The sequence below is a fragment of the Loxodonta africana genome, chromosome 20 (genome assembly GCF_030014295.1).
Source record: "Loxodonta africana isolate mLoxAfr1 chromosome 20, mLoxAfr1.hap2, whole genome shotgun sequence".
NCBI classification, from domain to species: domain Eukaryota; kingdom Metazoa; phylum Chordata; class Mammalia; order Proboscidea; family Elephantidae; genus Loxodonta; species Loxodonta africana.
Window position 1 is genome coordinate 54,453,465 of NC_087361.1, and position 11,824 is coordinate 54,465,288.

At 37.2% G+C, this 11,824-nt stretch overlaps 1 protein-coding gene across 6 annotated transcripts in view; it reads right to left on the reverse strand.

Moving 5' to 3' along the window:
* SCAF4 (SR-related CTD associated factor 4) overlaps positions 1–11,824 on the reverse strand; it is a 59,489-nt gene that overhangs the window by 27,025 nt on the left and 20,640 nt on the right. For all 6 annotated transcript variants that reach the window (XM_064273180.1, XM_064273182.1, XM_064273179.1 and 3 more), the window contains 6 exons: positions 9,191–9,274; positions 8,617–8,661; positions 6,585–6,746; positions 5,354–5,489; positions 4,698–4,837; positions 3,904–4,080 (listed from right to left, as the gene is read on the reverse strand). In XM_064273180.1, the coding sequence (XP_064129250.1) occupies positions 3,904–4,080; positions 4,698–4,837; positions 5,354–5,489; positions 6,585–6,746; positions 8,617–8,661; positions 9,191–9,274 (744 nt within the window). The remainder of the gene's footprint in view (positions 1–3,903; positions 4,081–4,697; positions 4,838–5,353; positions 5,490–6,584; positions 6,747–8,616; positions 8,662–9,190; positions 9,275–11,824) is intronic.

Genomic DNA, 11,824 nt, shown 5'->3' on the forward strand with positions numbered 1-11,824 from the left:
AGTGTACTTAACCCTCACGACAACCATAAAATATAGCTACTATCATCATTATTTTACAGTGGTGCACAGTGAACATTTCCATGACTCAATATCAAGACAAAGCCAGTAAGTAATGAGAGTCAACATTAAAACTTGGGTCTAGGCTGTCTACAAAACAAACTATGATCTTTGCAGTTTATCGCAAATAGATACATTCTTCAAAGGTTTTAAGATTTAAACCTACTGCTTTGAAAAAAGACAAGCAATTAAAAAATAAACCAGCATCTAATGAAAAAAAAATGTTTTCTGTTGATTTTTCATGAAACTGAGCCTCTACGAAGCAGCTAAAATAAACTTGTTCTCACTGACTGACAAGCTTAAAATAGACCTTTCTCATCAAAGGAAAAGAAAAGAATTCTATTTTTTAAGTGTGGTGTAACCAACAAACACTTAGGATAAAATACTAAAAGAATTAAAATTCAAATTAAGAACACAATAAGGCTGCCCATCATCACTATTCTTATCTAACACTTTTCTGGAAAACAAACAGGTACAGATGCTGAAATGAGCACATTATTTCAGCTGCTAACCAAAAGGTCAGTGGTGCAAACCCACCAGCCGCTCTCCGGCAGGAAGATGCGGCAGTCGGCTTCCATAGAGAGTACTGTTGTTAGGTGCCACTGAGTCAGTTCTGACTCATAGTGACCCCGTGTACAACAGAAGGAACCACTGCTGGTACTCCGCCATCCTTGGGGGTTTTCGGGACTACAGATGCTGAAGAGGAAAAGTCAAATTTAGAAGCTACCCAGAAAATCCAAAAGAGCCCACTAGAAAACTTGAGAGTTTATGGCCCTGACCATTTACAAAATAAAACCAAAATCAACAGTTTCCCTCTATGGCATCATTAACCAAATAAAAAGTTGTAAAACATTAAACACTGAAAATGACTAAATATCTAATAATAAATGGAGATTCTGTATAAGCTATCAGTCCTTTCCAAGTTTACCCATAAATTCAATTTATGCTAAAGATCTTCTGAAAAAGTAAGACCATGAATAGTCAAAGAAACTTTAAAAAAGAATAAAGCGGATACTCCACAATAATGCTATAAATGCTATAAACAACATGTTATGATGCAAAAATAAAGAAATATATTAGTGAAGCAGGAAAGGGTCCAGAGACAGACATCAAAACACGGGAATTCAGTGTATAAAAACAAAAAAAACTCCACCAAACTCATGGCTGTCAAGTTTATTCCACCTCATAGAGTAGAACTGCCCCAGAGTGTTTCCTAGGCTATAATCTTTACGGAACTAGACTGCCACATCTTTCTTCCGCAGAGTGGCTGGTGGGTCCAATCTGCCAACTTCTCTGTTAAATAGTTAACCACTGTGCAAACAGGGCTCCTATGACAAACACAGTGAGGGAGAACTGGCTATTTCAAAAAAAAAAATCAAGATTTAACTGTCTTGTACCACATCCTAAAATAGAATCCAGATGGACTGAAGTGATAAAAATGAAAATCAAAAACATTATACTAAAAAAATATAAAATTATTTTATAATAGTTATTTTCCCCCAAATACAATAAAAAAAACAGAAGACTAATTTGACTATATAGTAACTTCTAGCTGCTGTTCTGCAAAAGACTCCATAAACCTTTGGAGCAAATGACAGCTTAGGAGAAATATGTAGAGCTTATAGTTTCAAATATGAAAAGCATTTTTACAAATTATTAAATAGAAAGATGGGAAAAGATAAAGACATGTAACTCACAGAAAATGTAGCAATTATAAAAAGGAAGCAACTTCATTACTACATACCATTTTGAACTTGTGTCAAAAACTAAAAAACTAAACAAAACAAAAAACACTGCCCACACCCACAGTGACACCAACAGGGAAAGGGGTACTTAAACACTGTTGGTGAGATAAAAAAATGGTAAACATTTTTGGAGGACAATTTGACAGCGTGTCCTTTTTTCGAAGGCTAGATGAAAGAAGGGGGAGTTTACTGAAGTAAACATAACAGAAATGAGTACATTATTTTGTAACCTTGCCCATCTACTTCAAAGAATCTACCCTACTATACAGGACACTCCGGTGGCATGGTGGCTAAGTGCTACGGCTGCTAACCAAAGGGTCGGCAGTTCGAATCCACCAGGCGCTCCTTGGAAACTCTATGGGGCAGTTCTACTCTGTCCTGTAGGGTCACTATGAGTCGCAATCGACTCGACGGCACTGGGTTAATACAGGTATGGGAACACAAGTGTGAGTATATGAGCATCTAGGTACAGGCCTATCTGTAGGTAAGGAACGTGTGTTTACGTGCCCTGCATATAATCACATATATACAGCACGTGGGGGCACAGTTAAGGCAACTTCCTAGACATATCCAAATACCTCGTGGGACTGAGTTACTGGGTTTGAAAGCTCAGGACCATGGTCTCAGGGAACATCCAGGTCAACTGGCATAACGTTAGCTCATAATGTTCTACATCCCAGGTTAGTGAGTAGCGTCTGGGGTCTGAAAAGCTTGCAAGCTGCCATCTAAGATACAACTACGGGTCTCTTCTTGTCTGGCACAAAGGAGGGTGAAGGAAACCAAAGATCCAAGGACAAAATCAGTCTACAGAACTAATGTCCTACGAGGCCAGCAGTCTCTTCTAGCCTGAGACTAGACGAGCTAGATGGTGCCTGCCTACCACTCTACCAACCATTTTAACCATGGACACAACTGTAGATCCCAGTTAGAATGGGAGAAAAATGCAGAACAAAACTTAAAATCCTAAAAAAGGCCAGACTTAATGGACTGACAGAGACTAGAGAAACCCCGGAGCCTACAGCCCTAATACATGCTTTGAACTTGAAACTGAAGCCACTCCCAGTGGACACCTTTCATCAAAATAAGAGACCGGCTTATAAATAATATCACCCATGAATACTGTACTCTCTTAATCGATCATGAGACTAAATGGTCAACATTTACCCGAAAATAATGATGAGAAGCTAAAGGGAGGCAGGGAAACTAGATTAACAGACAGAACAAAAAGAATGGAAATAATGAGAATGCTGACATATCGTGAAAAATGTAACCAAAGTCATGGTACAACTTGTACAAAAGTTGTTAAATGGCAACCTAACTTGCTATGTAAGCTTTTTCACCTAACACACACCCCCCCCCGCTTACAGAAAATGTACCCAGATATACAAAAATCTGTTAAGGATCATATTAGCTTCAGCATTCACTGGACTCATGAAAAATGCAAAATAAACTCAATGTCTACCAAGAGAGGATGATTCCAGGAAGAGTATGCTTACACTATGGAATATTATGCATCATATACAATAACCAGACACCTCTCTATGTACTAATTTAAAAGGATGATCATGGTATATTCTTATTTGAAAAACACAATTATGTAGGAAATACACAGTAGATCTCATTTTTAATAAAACCATTCTAAAAAGCCCACATATGTAAGAATTTGTTTGTATGTACATGAAAATAGTCCAACATATACAAACCTGTTAAAAGCAAAGTGAAACGGTTTCTTTTTATTTTATGACTTTCCGTATTATTTGCATTTCCCCCTTCAATATGTATTCCTTCCGTACTCAATCCAACTTTCTTTTAATCAGCAGTCATTAGTAAATCACTGAGATACAATGCAAACCAGTATGTAAGATTTACCACATAAATTCTTAGTTTGTACTACTGGCAATAAAGATATTACATTTTGAATTAAAATATTGGTAAGAATCTGAATTTTAGACTGATGAAGCCTGAGATATCACTTAGGGCTTTTCGAAAAACTTTAAACAATAAAATGAACAATCCACAGACTAGCTACAGAAGAGATTAACTTCCACAATCCAAACTGAGTAGCAGAAACGGTGGGGTGGGTCACGTCAGATAAGCGTACCTTGTCAAAGGCGGTCTTCTGCTCAGGTGGGGGGAAAGCAGCTTTCTGCTCAGGTGGCTGGGTCGGAGCTGTCTTTAACTGAGCTGTGATGGCCTGAACCTGAGCCATCACAGCGTTGTCAATGGTGGGAGACTGGGGTTTTGGAGGTTGTTGAAAGGTCTGAAGGATCTGCTGAAGCTTAAAGAATGATAAACCACATAACAGAAGTGTAATCATAGCATCAAAAGTTAATTTGCTAAAATAAAACCTTAAATGTCACTCAAAATAGCATAGGTACAGAGTAAACAAGAAAAAAAAAAAAATCCACCTTTTACTAACGGTTAAGTTTGTGGTGAATGTATTTATGACATGAATATATCAAGGATACAATGGGTGTGGTGTAAGGTTAAGAATAAATGCTGGTAACATCCACGATGTAAAATGTTGGTGAAGGAGAAGAGAAAATACACTGAATTGTGAATAAGGTCAATTTTCAGTTTTCTAGAAAAATAGAAAAAAATCTCTTCAAGTAATTCTGGCATCGCTCAAACATGCTAGGAATGTGAGCAACAATACCAGCCACCTAGCAGCTGTGAAGTTCTCTCCGAAGGGGACTGCTGTTTCTATGTGTGTTGTCCCCTTACTTTCCCCTCCACACTCCCCTATCTCTATGCCATGACCTCCCTAGTGAAGGCATAGATGAGAAGCAGACATATCTTCTCCCTTGTATGTGATCATTAATTAGAAATGGAAAACATGAACAGACGACAGCACCTAAGCCTGAAAACAATTTAATCTTTGGGTGGGTGGCTTACCTGTTGCCCTTGAGTTGTCTGAAACAGTTGGGCCACAGCAGCAAAAGCATCAGAGCTGGGCAACTGTGGCACAGTTGGTACTGAGTTTGTAGTGACTTGGGGGGGTTCAGAAGAAACTTTTACTGGAGGCGGCGGTGAACCTTAAAAAACGGGACGGAGGGGGAATTAAAGTCTAAGAAAATGTTAATTTACAAATTTCCCTCAAACTTGAGTTTCTTCACTGAAATAAAATTCCATCCAGTTTAGAATATAACATAATACACAGATCGTGGTACTACAGAATTTATACTACAGTACCACATAGTACAGAGCCCTGGTGGCACAGTGGTTAAGAGCTCAGCTGCTAATCAAAACGTCAGCCGTTCAAATCCACCAGGTGCTCCTTGGAAACCCTATGGAGCAGTTCTACTGTGTCCTACAGGGTCGCTATGAGTTGGAATCGACTTGACGGCAATGGGTTTGGTTTTGGTTTACCACACAGTATACACACAGTATAGAACTTATGCTATAACAAGTACAGAAGAGCACCTTTTTATTAAAACTAAGAATTATGACAAAGAAATCATAACTTCTAAGATGTAAATGCATTTCTTATAGAAAAATTCCACCAAAATAAATAGACTTAAAGCTTTCATGCCAAACACACTTGACCATACCTTCATTATTAGTAACACTTTCTGCTACTGGGGCAGCATTACTGGTTCCTGCTGCCATGTCCAAAAGAGGCTGAATAATTTCAATTTTAAATACTCCATTTTTCTGCCAAAGGTTCAGTACACGAACTATTTTACTCTGTAACGTGTGAGAAAACATATATATTAGTATAAATAATTTATTATGATCTTTTATAAAAAAAGGAAAACTCCCTAGGCTAACATTTCCACTGCTACAAAGTCATTTCCTAAACAAAAAACAAAATCCATCATCAGAATTACTACCTGGTTAAACCACTCCGTATCAGCCTTTCTTTGGTGGTATAATCTAGAGTAAGGAACAGAGAAATATTGGACCTAAAGAGTCAACGGAAGTCGAGTATCAAAAATCTGTTAAGAGACTTCATCACTGACAAAAAGCAGGTATCCCAGTAGGTGACGTGAAGGAGAATTTGAGGATGACGCTAAGAGAAGATTTAAGAAACTGGCCTGAAATAGACAGGTAAGTTGTTTTTGGACAAGTAAATATGGAGACGGAGACCCAGACGAGACATGTTATTCATTAGTCTAACTCTAATTGCCTACTCAAGGAATTACTTTCTTTTCTCTTGTGCATTTTAACCACAAGTGTGCTCCCCTTCAAGAAAATAAACATAAAATCTACAACGCTCAAAATTACAGGCCATTTATTGTAAATGTTTCCATACTTCATTATTCTGTGTTTACCAGCATATTTTCCCCACCTATCAGAGTGAAGTTAAGGTTTTTCTACCTTTTTATAACACAGCTCTGTATTACGAGAAATTAAATACTGTCGTCTGATTGCTAACGAATACCACTTATACTCTAGCATCTCTGTATGCTGGGAAAAGCCATCAATTATTGGTCCTTTCCTTCTGGAACAGGCAACAATTTGAGATAAGCACTGCATTTATCGCAGAATTTCTTATCACTCAACTATAAGTAAATCTTTCCAATGGCTTCTTTAAAGCTAGTACTCCTTTCATATTTCAAAAGTACAGCATTCCTAAAGAACTTTACAAGAAAATAGACGAATGTGAAATGACCAACTGCAGAAAAACACTGGATTGTGTTTCAATTCACGACATGAAGGTATTACCTAGTACTACAGCAGGTCTCAAACAGCTAATAAAACAGATTTAAATAAACAGAAAAATAATAAAAACAAACCCAACAAAATTTCAAACTTTAATTTAAACATTATTAACTATACCTTATCTTCAGATGGACAAAGATATAAATATTGGAATGTGGCAGTTATGTTTTTAGAGAATCTAGGCCCAAAAACGTCTTTATCAGTTCCAAATTGATGACGAGACTGCCTCACAATTGAGTCAATTACATATAATCCTGGAACCTTGTATTCTGGTTTACACTGTAAAGATAAAGATGTAAAATCAATCCAAGAAAAGCAAACGCACCATACGAGTCCTAGAATTATCTAACATTTTTAAAACTTATCTATCTATGTGTCTCTAATTCACAATATACACTCCAATAGTTATCTACCTATATTCAATGATTATTTCTGTTTAGAAACTACTCAAATGTTTTAACTCTAGTCAGCAAACTGGTCCAATGTCCCACACGTCTATACAAAACTGCCACTCTCTTCACACCTCAGACCCCCAATATTTTACTCTTCTCTATTCCTTTACCTCTCCACATACAATTTCTCAGAGTCAACATTACTTTGCAAATCCACTTATTATAATACTCTCTTATTACAATTTTATCTTTAAAAATTACCAAAAAGATAATATCAACATGTCAATTTCAATTCTTTTAAAGAAGCATGGTACCAGAGACACAAAAATTTAAAAAAGGTCCCTTCTGGCTTATCAAATTGACAAGAAAAAGAAGAACGGGGGAAAAAAAAATTCCAGAGACACAGGCACCTACATATTCTTCTGGTAGTAGTGTAAACAGGTAAAACCTTTATGAGGTTAATTTAGCAATTAAAGCAAAGTCTTATTTAAAAACTTTTGATCCAGCAATTGCACATCTGGCAATTTATCCTAAAGAAACAATTACGATGTATCCATTTTTTCCCCCTAAGGTTAGCCACTGAAGAACTGTTTTATAAGTAAAACATCAGAAATCTCTAAATATCTGGCTGGCTGAATGAGTTGTGCAAACAACCACACAATGGAATATTCTGCAGATGTTTACAATAAACTCAGCAGGAAAAGCAGGTTACCAATCAGTAGGCCCAATTTCTATACTTTTATAAAAAGTGTACGTACTGGTATGTACACAAAAAGCGAATCCAAATTCATAACTTGAAGGTGGTGGCATATACCCAAACCCAAACCCAAACCCAAACCCAGTGCCGTCAAGTCGATTCCGACTCATAGCGACCCTACAGGACAGAGTAGGACTGCCTCATAGAGTTTCCAAGGAGCACCTGACAGATTCAAACTGTCAACTCTTTGGTTAGCAGCCGTAGTACTTAACCACTACGCCACCAGGGTTTCTGGTGGTGGCATATAGGTAATTAAAAAAAATTGTTTTCCATCTTACCTTGATTTGCTATCATAAAAACCTCTAGTGACCATTTTTCGCCTGTTGGAGCTTTAACTTTTCTATCCCTAAGCCAGTATTCAAAGGTCATGAATTAGAAATATTTTCACAAACATTCATTATTGCTGTGTGCCACTGAGTCGACTCCGACTCACAGTGATCCTACAGTACAGAGCAGAATTGCCCCCGTCAAGCTTCCAATGCTGTAATCTTTACGGAAACACATTGCCAGATCTTTCTCCCACAGAGCAGCCAGTGGGTTCGAACTGCCGATCTGTTAGCAGCCAAGCACTTGACTACAGTGCCATGAGCACTACTTAAACATTACTAGCATGTGCTATACAGCCAGGTCAAGGTGACAAGATAAAGACATATAAATCTCCATCCTCAGTCCTCTTCTGATACAGACATGTGCTAACTGAACAGTTAAGAAAACATACCAACTGTGAACCGGGAAATAGTTTAATGCTGATGAGGGCAGACAAGAAAAACTGCTGTAGGCTTCACACAGGTTCAGTACCTGGCTCATACTAAGTGTTCAATCAATGGTATTTCAAGAAATTAATTTGTTCTATTTTTAAGGGCCCTCTAGTGATAAATGGAGCCTCTAGTGACTACTTATTTTGTACAGTGGCTTTGGAAGCAAGCATCCAAATTAAAATTTAGAAATAAAACCAAAACCCAGTGCAATTAAATGAGGTAATAACAAAACAGACAGTTACCTTTTTGATGAACTTTTCTACTATTTGAACTACGTGCTTATAAAGCTGAAAAAAATTAAAAGAAAATTACTGTCCAGTTAAATATTTCTACATTTCCTGTACAGAAATTAGAAAACAGTTAAAACTTTGACATTTGTACGATTTAAATAATTCAAAATAATACTGAATGAACCACGAGAAATTACCCATATTACAAGTTAACAAAGAAAAAACCTTACATAACAATTCAGAAAGTAATCAGCTGAAACAGAAAACTATAAAAACTCCCCCAAAGAGCAGCTTATTAAAGTGTGATCTCGGATAAGACATTTAGCTTCAGTGAGTCCAACATTCTTTTATAAAAATGGGGCTAATACTCAGCTGGTTTATCACAAGGATTAAAGAACAAAATTCTTTAGTAACAGCCCGCTGGGATCCAAATGCGCAGTATTCCCACTCACCTTCAGCAGCAGCTGGTTAGTGCTCTGAGTCAGCCCTAAACTAATTCACAAGACCAATTCTCACACTTAACAAAAACACTTTCAAAACTTCAAAAAGATTTCTCAAATGAAATATGTATTTATTTTACTCTTACCTTAATAGCTTTAATAGCAGCTTTAGTGATAAGAATCATCTTGGCTCGAGAGATGGGAGGTTTCATATCCATAAGGGAAAAGAGCTTAAAAAAAAAAAAAAAAAAAAAACAGAAAGAATTGATTACATAAAGGAGAACGTAAAAAGACAAAAACCCAAGCAATACTGTCAAAGGTTCTAATCTATAATGCTAACTTCCCAGCTCTACAAAGATACCTGCAAAGCATTCACTAAGAGAATGACAAACTTTTGGAACTAAGGGTTTAACAATTTGGCTAGAACACAAAAACCATGAACTTTACTACATAACTGCACTATCACTTAGAAAATATTAGGAAAAGATCATATTCAAAATAGCAAAACTAACGAACAAAAAACAAACCATGAATCCACAGAGGTAAAAATCTTAAGAAAGTCACAAAACCTATAATGGAAAAACTATCACAGAACTTCACTGAAGAACTCAAAAACGATTAGAATGGGAAGAAACCCATCATGTTCCCGGACTGAATGTGGCAACAGCAGGACTCCACGAACAGTTAATGCAATTTCAATCCAAATCTCAGCAGGATCTCGGAGGAGAACTCACGATGTTCTACGGTTCACTTACAGAAGCCTTGGTAGCACAGTGGTGAAGCACTCGGTTGCTAATGGAAAGGTCAGTGGTTCGAACCCACCAGCCACTCCTCAGGAGAAATTATGTGGCAGTCTGCTTCTGTAAAGCTTGCAGCCTTGGAAACCCCTATAAGGGAAGTTCTACTCTGTCCTACGAGGTCACTATGAGTGGGAATCAACTGGACAGCAATGGGTATGGTTTAGGGTTCATTTGGAGAAGCACATGTATAATACAGATTAGGCAAGAAATTTAAAATGCCATCATAAAGCAGTAATTTTGTGATGCTATTCTGAGAACTGACAATTTTTAAAATTTGTACTGAATAAAAACAACAGCCCATACTAAAAAGATTAACCCTAATGGTTACAACACAGGAATTCATTTAAAAAAAAAAAAAAAAAAAGCTCCTTGAGAATACACTTTCACTAGAAAGGTCAAAGATAATGACCTTTAAAAATATATAAACCCTAAGACACTGAGAATAATTTAAAATATTTCAATTTTAACACAAATCCTGAAAAACATCAACACTGCATGAATTCATGAATATACAGCATAGATCTATAAAGAGCATATTCTGACCATGTCTAAGTTATAAAATGCATTAAGACAGTTTATTACTCTCATTCTATTACTGTCATTCTATTTCCTTCTCTGTACCTGAAAAGGGGGATGCAAAAACACCACATGGATCTTAAGATTGAGCAACACCAAGAACTACTTCTGGGGCATTAGAAGCTTGGAGAACAGTATTTTAATGAAGCCTAAATCAGAACTAATATTCATCTAATGCCACAAATAGCCTTTTCCTTGATCATTTCTCGTCATATAAAAATACAGACAATTGAACACAGAAGACACACTCCATAGTCTGTATTTAAATGACCATAATTTATTTACAAAACTCAAATGCTGACAATACCATATAGCAGTATAACTAGAACGCAGGCAAAAGATCAGTAAGAGAAACTTCAAGAACTGTAAGAGAGAGGTGAAGGGTGTTTTACATTCCATAAAGAAACCCTGGTGGCGCAGTGGTTAAGTGCTAACGGCTGCTAACAAAAAGGTCGGCAGTTGGAATCCGCCAGGCGCTTCTTGGAAACTCTATGGGAAAGTTCTACTCTGTCCTATAAGGTCACTATGAGTCAGAATCAACTTGACAGCACTAGGTAAAGAAAAGACAACTTGGGAAGAGAAGACAGCAAAAACACTTCAAGAGCCTACTATTTATCAGGCAGCACTGACCTAGGTGGTTGGTTATTTCATTTAATCATGTTAATACAGAAGCAGGTTTTGTTACGCCTGTTCTAAGGTAAGAAAGGTTTTATCTGTTTTAGATGATGTCCAGGGGATAGATCGGAACTAAAATCTGTCAATTCTAAGAAACTCAAAATTTCTAGTAGCATACTCAAGCCCTTACACAAGGCTGCTTACTAAGTAGATGCAGAGACCATTAACTGTGATGGGGAATACAGAAAAGAACAGGCAGGAATCTGTACCCATGTGTATATTGTATTGGTAACAATGAAACATACTGATTTTAATCTGGGATGCCTACTGAATACCCAGAGTCTCTGGGTTGTGCAGTTAATGCATTTGGCTACTAACCAAAAGGTTCGAAGTTCAAGCCCACGCAGAGGTGCCTTGGAAGACAGGCCTGGCGATCTACTTCTGAAAAATCACCCACTGAAACCCCTACAGAGCACAGTTCTACACTGACACACATGAGATCACTGTAAGTTGGAATCAACTTGACAGCAACTGTTTTTTTTTTTTTTTGAAACTGAACATCCAGGCAGAGATTTCATGTAGAGTCTGAAAAACAGATCTGGAGAACAGAAGAAATGTCCAGTCCAGAACCTAAAATGTCACAGAATCAAAGCCATGAGGATGAATGAGGTGACTGAGCAGGAGTTTACGTGAGGGAAGACAGCTAAGAACATATACCTAGCGAAGGTATACCAAAAAAATCCAAAGTGGCCAAGACGGGAGGGTGCACAAATGAAAACCTGGAGAAAG